General features: G+C 30.7%; 3 protein-coding genes across 3 annotated transcripts; 2 read left to right on the forward strand and 1 right to left on the reverse strand.

Moving 5' to 3' along the window:
* Positions 1-3,883: 3,883 nt before the first annotated feature.
* LOC148199906 (uncharacterized) lies at positions 3,884-7,125 on the forward strand. The gene is made up of 12 exons (XM_088114300.1): positions 3,884-3,923; positions 4,474-4,604; positions 4,675-4,875; positions 4,964-5,029; positions 5,195-5,402; positions 5,529-5,827; positions 5,999-6,052; positions 6,203-6,231; positions 6,400-6,474; positions 6,562-6,652; positions 6,897-6,983; positions 7,099-7,125. Exons 1-12 carry the CDS (start codon positions 3,899-3,901, stop codon positions 7,123-7,125), a joined length of 1,293 nt encoding a protein of 430 aa, XP_087970426.1. The 5' UTR covers positions 3,884-3,898.
* Positions 7,126-8,156: 1,031 nt separating this feature from the next.
* Positions 8,157-11,995, forward strand: LOC124833136 (nudix hydrolase 20, chloroplastic-like). Its single transcript, XM_047307530.2, has 9 exons — positions 8,157-8,497; positions 9,034-9,098; positions 9,305-9,491; positions 9,587-9,667; positions 10,225-10,350; positions 10,573-10,652; positions 10,917-11,032; positions 11,125-11,245; positions 11,671-11,995. The coding sequence occupies exons 1-9, from the start codon at positions 8,180-8,182 to the stop codon at positions 11,738-11,740; spliced, it is 1,164 nt and encodes a 387-aa protein (XP_047163486.1). The 5' UTR covers positions 8,157-8,179; the 3' UTR covers positions 11,741-11,995.
* A 148-nt stretch (positions 11,996-12,143) lies between these two features.
* Positions 12,144-15,129, reverse strand: LOC124833137 (strigolactone esterase D14). The gene is made up of 2 exons (XM_047307531.2): positions 14,631-15,129; positions 12,144-12,849 (listed from the first exon to the last, which is right to left on the reverse strand). Exons 1-2 carry the CDS (start codon positions 15,035-15,037, stop codon positions 12,420-12,422), a joined length of 837 nt encoding a protein of 278 aa, XP_047163487.2. The 5' UTR covers positions 15,038-15,129; the 3' UTR covers positions 12,144-12,419.
* Between the last annotated feature and the right edge of the window lie 994 nt (positions 15,130-16,123).

Consider the following 16,123-nt stretch of genomic DNA (forward strand, 5'->3'; position numbering starts at 1 on the left):
TTGTTTTAATGAAATAAACTTATTATTTAAAATATATTTTGTTTCAATATATTTGAATTTATCAGTTACAACTACTTTCAATTTTTTTAATACCCAATACTTTCTTTAATTTTTGATATAGAAAATTTAATATTTTTTATACTTTTATTTCTATATTGAGATAAATGCTATAAAAAAACTTTTCTAATCGGCTTTTTCCGCGGGTGATAATTTATTAATATATAAGTTATTAAAATTATAGTTTAAAAATAAATAAAAATATAATAGAAAAAAATTGTTATTTGATAAAAAAAAATTATAAATTTGAATTGATTTAAAGTAGTTTATTTGAATTAAAGTTAACAAATGTATTTAAATGTATATTTATATGGTTAGAAAAAATCCAGTATGACATGCCTATAACAATTTAACACGTGACACTTTTATATTTTAATAATAATGATATTTTTAAACTCACGTAAATAAAAATAATAATATAAAACAATTGATAAATCATAGTTTTAAATATAAAAATTAAATTACTAACTATCATCTTAAATCTTTGATTTAACAAATAAGCTGACTCATAATTCCCATGCTTTTATTACATTTCTAAATTTATTTTATAAATTTATGTGATAATAATAATATAAATTTCTTAAACCTTTTACAATTCATTACAATAATAACAAATTTTTACAAAAGTTTATACTCTACTCTTTCTAAAAGTTATTCATATTTAAATTATTTCTTTATTTCGTTGCTTCTCCAAAGTCAAACTAAAATTAATTTCAACATTTTTAATCAATTGATTTAATAATTTATCATGAAACCATCCTTTTCCATCATGAAATCCCATGATGACAAAGCCCTTAAATTGTGTTACCACGTCATCAAGTTACCTACAACCACAGATAGACTTGGAAATTCAAACATAAAGAAACCCTAACCACTGTCGCGTCTCCTATCTTCGATTTAACTTGAAAAAACCACAAAATACAGAAAACCTCAATGTCCAAAACGCAGAAAATCCAAATCGCTTAAATTGAACAATCCAGAAATAGAAAAATTGCCAAGTCAATTGGACTGATGTTGTCATGTAATACAAAACTGGATAGGTCTTTAATATTGTCTAAGGTGGACATTACGTCGTTAGCGTTTTTAACGCTATCAGCAAAAAGGACAAACTTGAACCATTTTTACAAAATATAGGACACCGAAATTGGTATTAAGCCTAAACAAAAAAAATACAAGTATTTTATTAAAATGGTTTTGAAAAATTGAAACAATGAAATCATCTTGGCGTTAAATTGACTAAAAGACATTAAAAAATATTGACCTAACATACTTATATGAATTTTTTAAATGATGCCACATGTTGATATGAAATTTCGTTTTTCTAAAATAAAAATTTTAATAAAAAATTTGAGAAATAGCTCAAACCCTAATTAACACTTCCTACATTGCGCCGCCCAACCACCATGCTCATCCTGAAGGTTCAATCACCATTGTTTGACTTCACTTCCTTGATGGTGGTCGTCATCTGCTTTGTTCAGGTCGATCAGTTCCGTAGTGTTTCAATGTTGTTCATGGCTACTATGTCTCTTTATGTCGTTTTCTTTTGCAGTCGACATTATTGGGGTTCAAGACCACCACACTTTTTGGTGCAATCTATTTCTGGTGCAATTTTGTTACTTTGCCAATATCGTCGTCGTCATCGGATTTTTGTCATCTGCAATCACCATGAACCCACAACTTTCACTGTTATTGAAGCTCATAGCATCTTGTGGAAGCACTAGTGCAGCTATGTGATGTAGCAACTTAGAGATTAACCTCACACCAAACCTTCATGTCCTTTCTCAATTGATTTTAAAAATTTTTAGTTGTTATTCTATTTTGCCATTAGGTTATACAAATTCAGAAAGAACGATGAAGGAAGAATACCACCATAAGACAACCAATATTAACATCCACAAATCTATATATTTTTCATGACAATAGAGAAAACGAAAACAGAATGAAATTGGAGATTTTTTACTTTAGAGTTTTGCACGAAAATTGGAAATTTTCATTTGTTTGGCCATTTTCGAACCTCATGATACACATGTGAAGAATGTAGGGGTTTCGGTCAAGTGATTAAGATTGAGGAACAAAGTTGAAGAGAAGATGGAAGAAGAAAAACAACAAACTAACAAATTAAAAAATTTTCTTTTAAAAAATGTGAAATTCCACGCTGAAAACATTATTTAAAATAACCACGTCAACATATTTTTAATGTAATTGAACCACATTATTTAAAATAGTCACGTCAACATATTTTTAATGTCATTGAATCAATTTAACGGTAAGACCACATTACTTCAATTTTTCAAATATAAAGACTCAATTGAGAGAAAAAAAATGATACTGATTTGATATTTGAACAAAAATAAGGATTTCAGAAATGATTAAACCTATTAAAATTAATTATATTTTCCAAAATTAATTTTAAAATGCATGCAATAAAAAGAATGGAGTATTTGTCCCTATCTGTCATCCATAAATAATGAAATGACAAAAGTCAATGCAATATGTTAATGAAGGTGGAGACCACAACTATAGCTTTATAAACAACCAAGTAGTGCTTCATCTTTTTCATTCTCACCTTCATTTTTGTTCTTTAAGCTTTCATTTCTACAAAAATGGCACCTAAGAAATGGTTAAACATACTTGTAGATGGCAGCTCAGCCTTGGGTCCATACTGGCCCAACATTGTTTCAGAATATCTCGAGAAAATTGTCAGGTATGGAAATTTTTGCTACTTAAGATTTTCTTTTTTACATAGTTTTTTTCTTATAATTTTACTCTTTTACCGTACATGTTATTTTAAATTAGAATAATTTCATTTTTTTAAAGTCATAGTTAATTTAAATTTTATTATTTTTTAAATTAAATTATTTCATCATTTTATCATTTTAAATCATAATTTATTTAATTTATTTAAAATTAAATCAATTTATAATAATAAAGGTAAACACACCACATATATTTTCACTAATATATATATAAATTATAATTTGTATCACATTATATATATATATATATATATATATAATTAGATGACATGACATGTAACAAAATGATATTATTAAAATTTATTATCTTTTTCCTGACATTTAAGGATAAAAATAAAAATAAATTATTTTATGGTGTACATTAATACATATTCTCTAATAAATGTCACTAATTAATAAAGTTTATTAAAAATTAAAAAAGAAAAACAAAAAACTATAAAAGCAAATGTCTAAAGTGTCCTTAATTTGAGCAGGAAAAAGGTGGCAGAATTTATTTTCTTCATTGTATTTTATATTGTTGTATAATGCTATATTTTCATGCTTTGTGATTTTTATTCATTCATGTTGTATTTCGTCCACCATTTCTTTATATATAAAAGTGAACTAGCTAGCTTTGTTTTATGAATGAAAGCATAAATTGTTTTAGTGTAAGAATAAAATATTTGAATTTGTAACCACAATTATGCTAAATGAATTATTAATCGCCTTGCTTATTGATTGTGCAGGACCTTCTTTTACAACTCAATAGAAGAGGTATATTTTATAATATTTTCTATAATTTTAATTTTTAATGTAATGTGGTATCTTTTCTAAACTTATACAACTTACAGAAATTTATTAATTTCAAAACCAAAACTATTTTGACAACCTTAAATATAAAATTACAAAGATTACAAATTTTCTGAAAAATACTTCTGTAGTACATATATCTTCGAATCAAATTCGTATTTGTTTAGAATATTTTAATACATTTTTGTTTGCAAATTTTGTGTAGTTTCCAAATCTACAATTTATATGTTTTTTCCTTACTATGCATCATTTGTTCACAGGAAGCTAATGAAGCACCATGTGAGTTGGGTCTAGTCATGTATAATTCCAACTCCAATACAGGTATTTCATTTTTGTTTACATTTTTTTTTTACTAAGACATGCTTTTTTATTGAAAATTTATAACAATTCTGTAATAATTTTTTAAGATCACTTCTCCTATTTCTTTCTATGGACATTTTTGATAAACTTTATTGAAAAATTTTATTATAAAATGATTAAAACCTCAAATAAATGTTAAAAACTTTAATATTTATTTTATGGATTAAAACTATCAATAAATAGTTAAAAAGTTTTATTATTGGCAGACTTGTTATCAACAAAAAATATTCATCAATTAAAATTCTAGAGTGTTGGTTACTAATAAATTTTATCAAGATATTCAATATCAACAATTATTTAAAATTTATTGATATTTTTCATGGATAAACTCATTTTATCAAATGAATTTTTATCAGGTGGCAAAATTTTGTCAATAAATACAAAATTTCCTATAACAAAAAAAACCTATTTCTGAAACATAATTCCTTCTCAGCAAAGGCCTATTCCATAACAAAATAGTAGTTTTGAAACAAAAACCATAAATTTGATTAATATATCATTATGTGTGCAGGGTTGGACGTCCGATATATTCATTGGACAAGAGATGTGAATTATTTTTTAGACATTTTATCATGCTTAGCTTTTAATGGAGATAATCTAAACCAACATGCTATGGTGGAAGGCCTTCCAAAAGCCCTAATGGTATGTAGATGTCAACACACACTTCCTGTTCTCTTTATTCCAGTTTTAATTTTACTATTGCATATAACAGATGTTTCCAAGGCCTTCTAATGTAATGACATCACAAGAGTACTATAATGGAGAAAGACATTGTGTTGTTGTAGCAGCAAGAGATCCATTTCCTACGAGAATGTTGGTCTCTGTACCTGAGATTACTAAAGAAGGAATCATTGGCACAAATTTACATTATGTAAATGCTGATTTTTACGAGGTGGCAGAAATGTTTGGTCCGGTAATGTCTTGGAACTATGTTCTTTCATTATTTTTTTCCCATGTTAGCCTTCTGTTCATACTCACTGTACTCATGTTACTACACGCAGTTAGCAGTGTCCCTATCAATAATATCTCCAATTCAACACCCAATTTTTGAAGTGATATTCAACGTGGTAAAAGTTCATCTCTCTAATCTCCTTCTACATGATATGAAAATGTGTTAATTTAGGATAATGAATTTACCGGTCTTTCTCCTTATATACTAGTCATCTTTATATGAATATGAAACTCAAAATCATTTTGAATTCTAACATAGCTATTTTTTTCTTCTTTTGTAGGCAAATGATGGTTCTATAGTATCAACCAGTCCCATATGCAGTACTAGAATGGATCAATTTACTGTTTTACTGTCAAGAAAATTTAAAGAGGCACATGATGCCTTTCGAGGGAAAAGTACAACGGATCCAAGCACAGAAGAATGGATAGAATCAATGAAGAGAACAAATAACACTCGATTTCCCATAAACTTTGCTAACCACTGCCAAGGTTGTCTCTCTTTCTATGTTGTGTGTATTTGCAATATCTGGCAAGTTATTTTTTTTCCCAAATGGTTGGATCAATGAATTTGACATTGAATTCCAGCAATGGTATCCACAACACCAACTTTGACAGAAGGAGAGGGGTCTTCAAAAGGAGTGGTTATGGAAGAAAGAGACAACATGGGTGTTCTTGGAGGCATGTCAATGTTGCCTGGTTCAACTGGAAATTCATTGAATGTTCAACCATATGCTACTAACAATGGTGGTGGTGGTGGTGGTGGTGGTCACCAACATTTTCAATTTGGTAGATCTGCAGTGGGATCAAGCACTAGGGCTCCTCCTGCATCTGCAACACCTCAATTTAATCACACTAATACTTTGCCTTTCTCACCATCTTTTACAAACTTTCAACCCTACGTGCATGCATGGGAGGTAAGCTTATATCAGCTTCATCATTCAACATTAGACCATCATATATAATTTCATATCCCTCTGTTATTCTCATTCCTTTTTTCCCTAATAGTAGACTTACTTAATAGGGAAATTTATATCATTTTCAGAAAATGATTGACTTACAATTCTCTTTCTCTTATGCATCTCTAGGGATGTTTGGTTGGAAATATTCACAATAATCGCACCTCCATTCTTATAGCAAAGGTACGATAGAATCGATGAATCTTTGTATACCTTCAACATCTACTTTTGTTAAATGGGATTATAAGTGATCTATGTTCTACTTTTTTAGCACTAACATTCTAATAATTGTGTCAATTTGCTAAATAACTGATCTTTCTACTTATGAAACAGGCTCTCAAAAGAGAAACATCGAATTTAACGTAAGTGTATCTTCCTTATATTCTTAGTTCTATTTTTTTTTTAAACTTTACAGTTAGATTTTCGTAATCAAAATATAACTAGCAACGATTGAAATTTATTTTTCTACATTAATAAATACATGTATAATTAATATCAGAAGCATAATAATTTCTTTTTTTTCATTGCAGGCTCACTGAGAATTGGTCTAGTAGGCTAGAGATTATCCTCTATTTATCAGAGAGAGCTGTATCCCATACAATAAAGTAATTTGAAGCCACAATGCTATTGCTACTCTTTAAAATACTTTTGTGAAAAAATCTTACATATACTTCAATTTCATTTAAATGCAGTATTTATAGTGAGCCTGTAGATTATGTGTTCTTCAGTATAATGCAATTCAACAATCTTGACTTATACGAACATCTGAAGAACAAAAAACTGGTTAGTCATCTATACTCATAACAATAACGTAGAAAAAACATGTTATTTATCAATTTACATCTTTATTCCAGAAACATTAATTGTAGTTTGAATCTTAATGAAAAAAAATGATAAATTACTTCTGATTAGGGCATATATAAGTACTCTATCTAAGTCTAAAGGAAAAATGATCCATCTTCTGCAACGTTTTTTCCTCTTAGAAAGTGCAACAATCTATTCTAAATTTGAGTATATCTTTGTGCAGTGTGCGAAAATTCGTCTCCCTTCTCAAACTTTGATCTTATCTGCAACTGAAAGCAAACACCACTACATAGGAACAATTTTCCTTGGGGTGAGTTTAACATGAATAGTGTTTCACATCATTGTTTTCCTTTTAAGTTTTTGTCTAAGCATGTAATCATCAACATGCTGAAATTTCTTGTGCCTTTGTAAATACTTGATGACAGGAAACCATATTTGTTGAACCTATCTAAGCATGCATGTGATTCTCTGAAGAGAAGATAGAAGAAGAAGATCATGTTGTGGGAACAAGAAGAACATAATCAAACACCATGCTTCTCTTCACTGCCCTAGTTTTCATAGAAGACAACTTAGTATTGAATCTGTCATGAATAAGATATCAATTTTTTGTTTTTATGGTTTCACATGTAACTTTCAGATGTTTTGCAAACTAATGATTCAGAACTTTGAAGTGTTTCCCAACTAAAATAAGATAAGTATTTAAGTTGTTGAATTTCAATTATCAATTCTTGTTTTAATCGTTATTTTTAATTCAATTGCTCACTCAAAAAATAAAATAAAATTATGTCACTGTTTTTTTAATCAATAAAAGAATCAGATATTTTCTGTTCCTATTATATTTCACTTTATAGTTTTTACTATACTAAAAAATCTTATCCAAAAATGCAGGTTTTACAACTGCATCAAACTACCATTTAAATGACGAAACAGTTGTGCAAATTTTAATCAATAAATTACATTTTTTTTTCTAAAATTACCCTTAAATCCCATTTTTAAAAATCCTACACAAATCTCCTTTTCATTTTAAAAATATTACATTATCATTCATTTTTACATTACATATACATCTCAGTAAATTTTGAAAGCTTTACATTTATATAGATAAATAAGGACATCATTGTAAAAAATATTATATTATAATTTTCTTTTACTTTACACATACATTCTCTTGTTTAGAAAAGTGATATATACTTACATTATATAAATAAACCATTATAATGATGTAAGAAAGCAGAAGAGGTAAGCATTATTTGAAGAAAAAATAGAGATAATAAGTTTTCATGATATTTAATCCTAATCAATCAACTCCTTTATTAAAAGATACATATGAGCACATAAAAAAAAACTAAATATATAGTTTTTTCTTGTTTTGATCAGTAATATATTAGTACCTCATTAATCATTATATGAGAGAGAGTTGATAATATCTGGCCCATAAAAAGTGGGCCTGAGACAAACAAGGCCTAAATTGCACACAAAAAAAACAGTGTCCACCCTCCTTTGTTCATGACACGACACAGATACCTTAACTTTGTTCTGTTGAACAAACCAGAGACAGCAATGGGAACGGTTTGCTGCATCAGCAAATTTGCTACTTTGAGCTACGTCAGATCACGACCCTTCTCTTCATTCCTTCCCTCTCACCCTTTTCCCTCCACAACTTCCACCAACTTCAGCTTGGCCTCGTCTTTTTCTTCTTCTGTCACATTATCGTTCACATGGAACGATGCCATTGGCATATCTGAATCTCAAACCGACACACAAGACCGCTCTCGCTATCTCCAAGGCTTCTTCAACAAAGTTCAACTATGCAATCGTGGTTCTGTAAGCTCTTTGCACCGTTCTCTTTGCTTCCTTGGAAAACACAAACACTGAATGAATGAAGCAAATTTCATACATAGAGACACCCAATTGTGTGTTCGTTGGTCATAACCTCTTTTTTACCGTAAATTTATTTTCTTTTCGGTTTTTGAATTATGGGTCTGGCTAATTTTAAGTTTGTTGGTGGGTGAGCCCTTGCGAAATTGGTTTGAGTGCTATTGAATTGCGATATTGTTTTTTAACGGAATTGGTTTTAGACTGAAGCATTGTGTTAGTACTAAAATGTAGTGTTAATTGTTTTATAACTGAAAATCAATTCTGGACCCTGCATGAGACCAAATATATGAAAAGTTATATAAATTCATGATAGTCGGTATCTTAACGTGATTTTATGAGTTGAAGTGAAACCAAGCAGGCACTAGATTATAGGATACACTTGTTTTTATTTCTTTCTATTCAACTTCATTGGTGCAGTGTCTGGCTCTATCGGAATTGAGTTTAATCATAGTCTTTGTTGTTGACATTGAACTTGCTTATAGGAAAAACAATCTGAGTTCCTTCCGTTTGTGGTCGAGGACCACATTGTTGGATTCATTCACAATGGGTAAGTTTAATTCAATTCTATCCTTTTTTTTTCCTTTTAATTTTTGTGTCATCTATTGCATAGTTATTTGTGAATATCTCATTGATTAATCTTGTTTGGTCCTGACTGATCCATGTAGCCGATCTCACCTTATGGGATAAGGCTTCATGTCGTTGTTGTTGTTCTGATTTATTTTCATGACATGAATTGCTGCGCCTGCACCTCAGATTTGTGGAGCATTTGAGGGGCTTTGGCGATGTGTTTGTCTTCCCCAAAGAAAAATTCAATGGAGGCCCCAATGGTGACTTTGTTTCTTTGCATCCAATGCTGAAGACAGCTGATGAAAGAACCAGTGCAGTTGGATATGTAGTACAGCAGTTGGGAGAGGAGCGGATTCCAGGTATACGGAATGAGGTATAAAAATCCGTAGAATGTTATATTTTGTCATTCTTTTGTGCCTTCCTAATGCCCGGGTATCTAACCTATGTTTCTTGTCCATGTTTTACCAGCTTTACCCTGTGACATCATCCTTTGGTGCACCCATTTTCTTTTCATTGGAGCGTGCAGCAGCTCCTTATTTCGGCATAAAGGTACAAAGGAGATTTTTCTTGCTACTGGTTTTCTGTACTTTTTGTAGTTACTGCAAATGTTAGAAGCCATATATTCAGCTGGTGTATACTGTGAATTCTGCCCTGGCCTTGTGCTGTTATCATAGATAGGCCTGTTATTTCTACTCTTCTAAGCATGTTTAACACAATTGATCATCTTCGAAGAAAACTGATTTCCTCCGCATTGGAGGTTTGTGAACTATTTTTTGCCAAATAAATTTCATGTGAAAAACTTTTAAACAAACAGGATTATAATTCATTGCTAAATTGTAATTGAAAATTGAACTTCCGTTAGTTTGTGGAATTGAATGTTACCACATTGCGATCTTGTGTTGGCATCATTCTGAAATTACTTGGTGATCTGTGTTCAAGCAAATTTGGGGCAACTACTAAATATTTGTTTTTCAAAAGCCTTTCTGATTGATAATTCGGTATACATCCTGAAGCTCTTGTTCAAAACTTTTCGTCCTTAACCTGTCCTTTTATATCTTAATTCCAAAGCTCTTGTTTTAACCCTTTTTTTTCTCTTCAAAGATTAGGCTTATGGAGTCCATATGAATGGCTATGTTGAGGTAGATGGGCAGAAGCACCTTTGGATAGGAAAGAGAAGTGACACAAAACAGACATATCCTGGAATGCTTGATCATCTAGTTGCAGGAGGACTGGTTTGTAGTTTCGTTTTTCTCTGTTCTGAGCTTAAACATTCTCCCCAACATCACTATTACCTTTTGGGTGAATCATTTTTCCGCTGGTTAGGAACTGAAAAGTTTTAGCAAAGTGTAGCCACTGAATAAGCAAATCAATGTACAAGATCCATTTACTATTAAATGTTTCCTTTAGTTCAATATATTATCATCAAGTTTCTTATTTAATTGCTACTGTCATAGCCACACGGCATTGACTGTCAGGAGAATGTCATAAAGGAATGTGAAGAGGAAGCAGGAATACCTAGATCTCTCTCTGTCAAGTAAGCAACTAACCTCATTCTAAACATTTCTCCTTCCTCCTATATTCCTCTAGTGCATGAATTTTGATTTGCCTTTGGAATGGTGGGTTAACTGATTTTTGGTTTGCCTTTGGGATGGTCGGTTAACTGATTTGTTTTTTTCTTCCTATACTCTTTAATGAGGTGTGTGTACTACTTTACTCTATACAGTCATTAGCCAAAATGAAAGATTTCAAATTAGTACACTTTCTCTCTGTCTGATTCTTTTTATTGTTGCTTCCACAGAGCCATACCTGTAGGGGCTGTTTCATATATGGACATTGATGGGTATAGATACAAGAGAGATGTCCTATTCTGTTATGATCTAAAACTTCCAAAAGATTTCATACCTAATAATGAAGGTAAACCTTGCATGTCCTTCAATTTTACTGCTGTTTGTTTTGCTCTATCGCTGCCCTTCTCACCTTTTTGTGGTCTAATTAATAAATATCAGATGGAGAAGTTGATAGCTTCAAGTTGATCCCTGTTAGGCAAGTTGCAGAAGTCATACGTAAGACACAGTTTTTCAAGACAAATTGCTCGCTCGTAATCATCGACTTCCTGTTTCGACACGGGTATTTGTCAACATCTTTCCTACCTTTTTTTTCATGTATGCTATTGTAAACTTTTAATTGGAAGGGAAATATTAAACGGCCTTTCTGCATTAAAATCCTAACATGCATCTAAAATGGCGATGTGATCATTGTTCTATTCTGGGAACCATAGGCGTTGCATTTGATTGTAACACTTTTGGTTGTGTTACTGTGGCCTCTGGATACTCAAACTTGATTCACTATCATTTCCAAAATTTATGGACCTTTGGTAGAGTATACATAATAGATTTTGGAATTTTTGAGGCTTTGTGAATATAAACTATGAAATCATGTATTGCAAACATACAAAGTAACAAAAGTGAAATTTCTTTAGCAAGTTCTCTTAAATGGTTATTCTTGGGATGGTTCCAGTGAAAACTTTATGATTATTTGTTCTTATATTGCAGATACATCACTCCTGAATATCATGGATATTTGGATCTCCTCCGTAGCTTAAGAATAGGAGATTGTTCCTGACACAAAGCATCGTGACTATTCACTGCGTCATGCATTGATGTTTGTTGTTCAAACTTCATAATGGTTAATTCAATATTATGTTAAAAACTGTGGGATTGGACTTTTCCAGTATGCAGTCTTCAACTTGGATACTCATACTGTACTTCTGATTTTTGCAATAATTGGTGAGTAAGCATTAAATATGTTCAAAGAATTATTCCATGCAAAATCTGACATTCAGATTTCATAAAGTCAAAATTGCGGCTGTTTGTTTTCCTTGTTGCAACCACTTAAAATGAAGAAAGAAAAATGGTCCAGATCCATGTCTCGAAGATGAACTTGACCAATGGATAAAATAAGATTCTTGTCAACATACTTTATTTGCCAGCATACCTATATCAGAAAGAGATTCAAAAAAAGTACATTTCCACAAAGCTGATTCACATTATTATTTCAAGAGTACAATGAATTAAGTAACACATACCACACTTTGTCCAGATCAAAACACCATATAAACCTCACACAAACTACACGTGTGTTTGGAACCACGTCTGGTGTGCGTTCACTTCAACACAAAATCTAGTCACTTCAGTATTAGCGTGGGTTGTGAACGTAGTTCCAACCAAACATGTACATCAACCTATATAAATGAAATCAGAAACAAGTATAACTAAGATGACAAAATGATGGAGATTGAGAATTACAAGCCAATAACACCCTTCAGCACATCAACTAGCTGAGGGCATGCAGTCATCTGAGGAAAATGCCCTTTAGCTTCCAAAGCCTCCAATGTAACTTTTCCTTTAATTTTTCTCTGCATGTACAGTGCTACATTGAATGGAACAATAATGTCACTAGTGGTCTGAATGATGGTGCATGGCGTTTCAATTTTCTCAAGTATATCTCTGTAATCACTGTAGAACACAGTCTTGGCTAAGGATACTGCCACATCAGCTCTCATTCTTCCCAGGAACTCTCTGAATTTGTTAACAGATGGCTCATCATTTGGGTCCACTGCCAGTAAGGAGAAGGCAATAACCCAGTTGTCATAGTTGGACTCCATGTTCTGCAAAAACTGCTCAATATCTGAGCTAGTAAAGCCACCCTCATAGTCATCAGTATTAAGATACCTGTATGTCATAGCAAGAAGTTAGAGGGACTTACCTTAAGATGTCTTGGGTTTGAGTTCGTCAAAAAGATGATTTTTTCAATCTTAGCAATGCTATTAAAAGCTTAAAATACTGTTATAACTCTTAAAAACATATATAACGAAAGTTTATTAAAGATAAAATCAAATATCATACAAATCTCATCTTTGTAGGTTAAAGTTCACTTTTTTAATCGGAAGAAAGATTTTTCCTTCTTTTGTTTGGTATATTTTTAAAGGTGAAAAGAGAAAAAATCGATATTTTAGGACCTGTTTGGTTTAGTATACGTATTTTGGTCTGACAGTTCTAAGATTGATATGAACACACATCTTAATCACTTCACCTCTTTAAATTGTACATATCTTTCTACCTTTTATTTTATATAACTCTTTACTTTAGAGGAATCAAAATTAAAAATTGTCAAAATGGTGAGAGAATATCTTTTTAACTGAAATTGACATGGCCGGCAAATCGGTGGTTCAAATTTGCAAAGGGCTAAGGAGCAATCTTCCAAATCTAATTTTATAAGATGTGGAGATAATTGAAGTCAGCAAAGTGGGAAGAGAAAGTGAAGTTTTGTCTTTTTGAGTTAGTTCAGAGCTTTCTGTTTATTCTATTAACAATTTTTATGGATGAAAACAAGGCTGTTTCATCAAACACACCACGCTGAAAAAGGTGATACCACAAGATTACAAAAAAAATTCGAATCCCTCCCCCAATTCCGTATACACCACATGTTTGGTTGGTTCATCTTTTTTTTTTCTATAATCCTGTAACTGGTTGGCTCTTTTTAATACTGAAATTTAAATTATTGTTTATTTGGGCTATGATATATCCTTATCTTTTACACAGTCGAAGATTGCAAGTTGTCCAAATTATTATGTGTGTTGTTCTGTGAGTACTGCTGATTATTGTTTTTTTTTTTTCTCACAAATATAGATTCCTACAGACAGTGGAAAGTCCTAGAAAAATTCTGGAACCAAACCATTAAACTTTGTGTAGGGTTCCCTTAAGACAAAGAGACAGCAGAAAAAAACAGCACACATGACTCAAGCCTAACTCAAACAACATAGTGAGCATTGGATTATGAGACAAATACTAAGAAAAATTGACAGTGGGGAATAAAAGAGAGGAAAGTTATATTTGTAAAATAAATTTTAAACAATGAAGGAGAGATGAGAAAGAAAAATGAGTGACATGTGAGAAAGAATATGGATTGTAAAATAATGAATTACACAATAGTAAAAGTGATAGAAGTGTAAAATAAATACCAGGATTATTGATTTAAAAATAAAAATATTGTTAGAAATATATTTACTAGTTCAAACAAAAACTGTTAATAATTTAAAATGTTTAATAAATATAAAATATATGTAATAGTTTTCAATCTAAAAACACCTGTTAAGTGGTATTGTCCATGATTAATGCAAAAGAGAGAAGGACTTGAAAAATATTCCAGAAAACTTACAAGTTCAACTTATTTTCTGCAAAAGGAGAAGTTAAACAGCTGATATAAGAATTCAAGTGGCATCTACTGGATCATAAGATTTAAACTTCAACCTCAGTATGATGAATGTAAGAAAATAAGAGGAAGAAGTTTAATCAAATAAAATGACAGGAAGTCAAGTTATTTATTAATCTTAAAAGAACATAAGGATAAGCAGACACTGAAATGTTTAGTACAAGAGTTTATGGAACACAGAACAAAGATACATGGGAGGAAAACAAAAAAAAGAAGAAAAGGTAAAAGAAAAAAAGATCACCTGGGAGAAGCAACAAGGAGAATAAGCCTTTTGAAGAGGTCAGGCCTGGCGATGGAGGCTATGCAGCCAATCATGCCAGACATGGAATGACCAACAAAGGTGATAGCTTTGAGGTCCATCTGATCCATGAGAGTGACCAACACATCAGCAAAAGCTTCCAAGGAGGAATACTTCAAAGGGTCATAGAGGGTTGGATCCACAGTTCCAGAAAAGGGCCAATCAAACAGCACAACCTTGTAGTGTTCAACAAGGAAGGGAGTGATCTTGTCCCAGACAGACTGGTCTGTTCCAAAACCATGAGCAAGGACTATGGTCTCAGTGCCTAATCCGATGCTTCTGGCATTCAAGGCAGTAGAAAGCCACTTTTTTTCTAACATCTTTGGGTTATTATGAAGTTTGGGTTCCATAAGAAGCAAAATTAGCAGGGAGAAAAGTAGTGGAAGATCAGAATGTGTGGTTTCTGTCCTCCATTTTGGTGTGTCTGGCCATATTTATAGCCAAATGAGAAGTGTTTTTCTCTTTCTTTTCTTTTCTATTGGTCAAAATAAAAACATGTAGAAGAACTGTAAGATGGTAGTTGTAAAGGTGCAATTCGCCAAATCGTGTGCCACCATTTGATCTCAGCTCATATGATCCTGAGCTTTATCTGTCTTTTTGGTTTGTTCGATGAATTTTTTTACCTCGAATATGTTAGCATATGTTTTTAATTCGTAAATCTCAAACCTTAATTTGAATTAGTTATTTTCTAAAACTTGATATATTTTAATTTTTAATTTTTAAAAAATAGACATAATTCTTTTAATTGAAGTAGTTTTTACATAACTAAAATATTTCAAATATAATAAATAACTCAAATATTAATTTTAAATTACACTTAATACATTAAACAAATTTAATATTATTAAATTAAAATGATTGTATATATTTATTTTTAAAATTTAACGATGAAATTACATCAAAATTTTAGATAAAAACAAATTTCAATTTCACAATAAAATTTATAAACTAAAAATATATTTAACTTTTTTACATTTAAAATAATTATAAATATGTTATTTAGTGAAATAATGTTATTCTCTCAATAAATATATTATAAATATTCATATTATTTGAAGATGAAAAAAAAGTAAAAAACGTAACTATTTTTAGTTATAGGAAATACTTTATGTCTATATATATATTTCACACATTTGAAAGAGAAGTTCTAAAAAGCATGTAACTAAAAATTTGATGGATTTAGTTTAGTTTTACATTTTTTAAGTATATTTTGTTTTATTTGAGTATATTTCTATTTTATAATAGTCAAATTCTAGAATTTTAATAGTATAGAATTTGGAAGTAGTAGTATCTCTTTGTATTTAATAAATAAAGTTGTTAATATTATTATTGCAAAAATATAAAATTATATGGTTTTCATAAAGTTGACATATAAAAAGTAGTGAAACTTTTGTATAAGTGAAAACATTTTGCATATGGAAGATATTATTTCTATT

The sequence above is a fragment of the Vigna umbellata genome, chromosome 4 (assembly GCF_029865625.1).
Source record: "Vigna umbellata cultivar VRB3 chromosome 4, Vumbellata_1.0, whole genome shotgun sequence".
In the NCBI taxonomy this organism is placed as follows: domain Eukaryota; kingdom Viridiplantae; phylum Streptophyta; class Magnoliopsida; order Fabales; family Fabaceae; genus Vigna; species Vigna umbellata.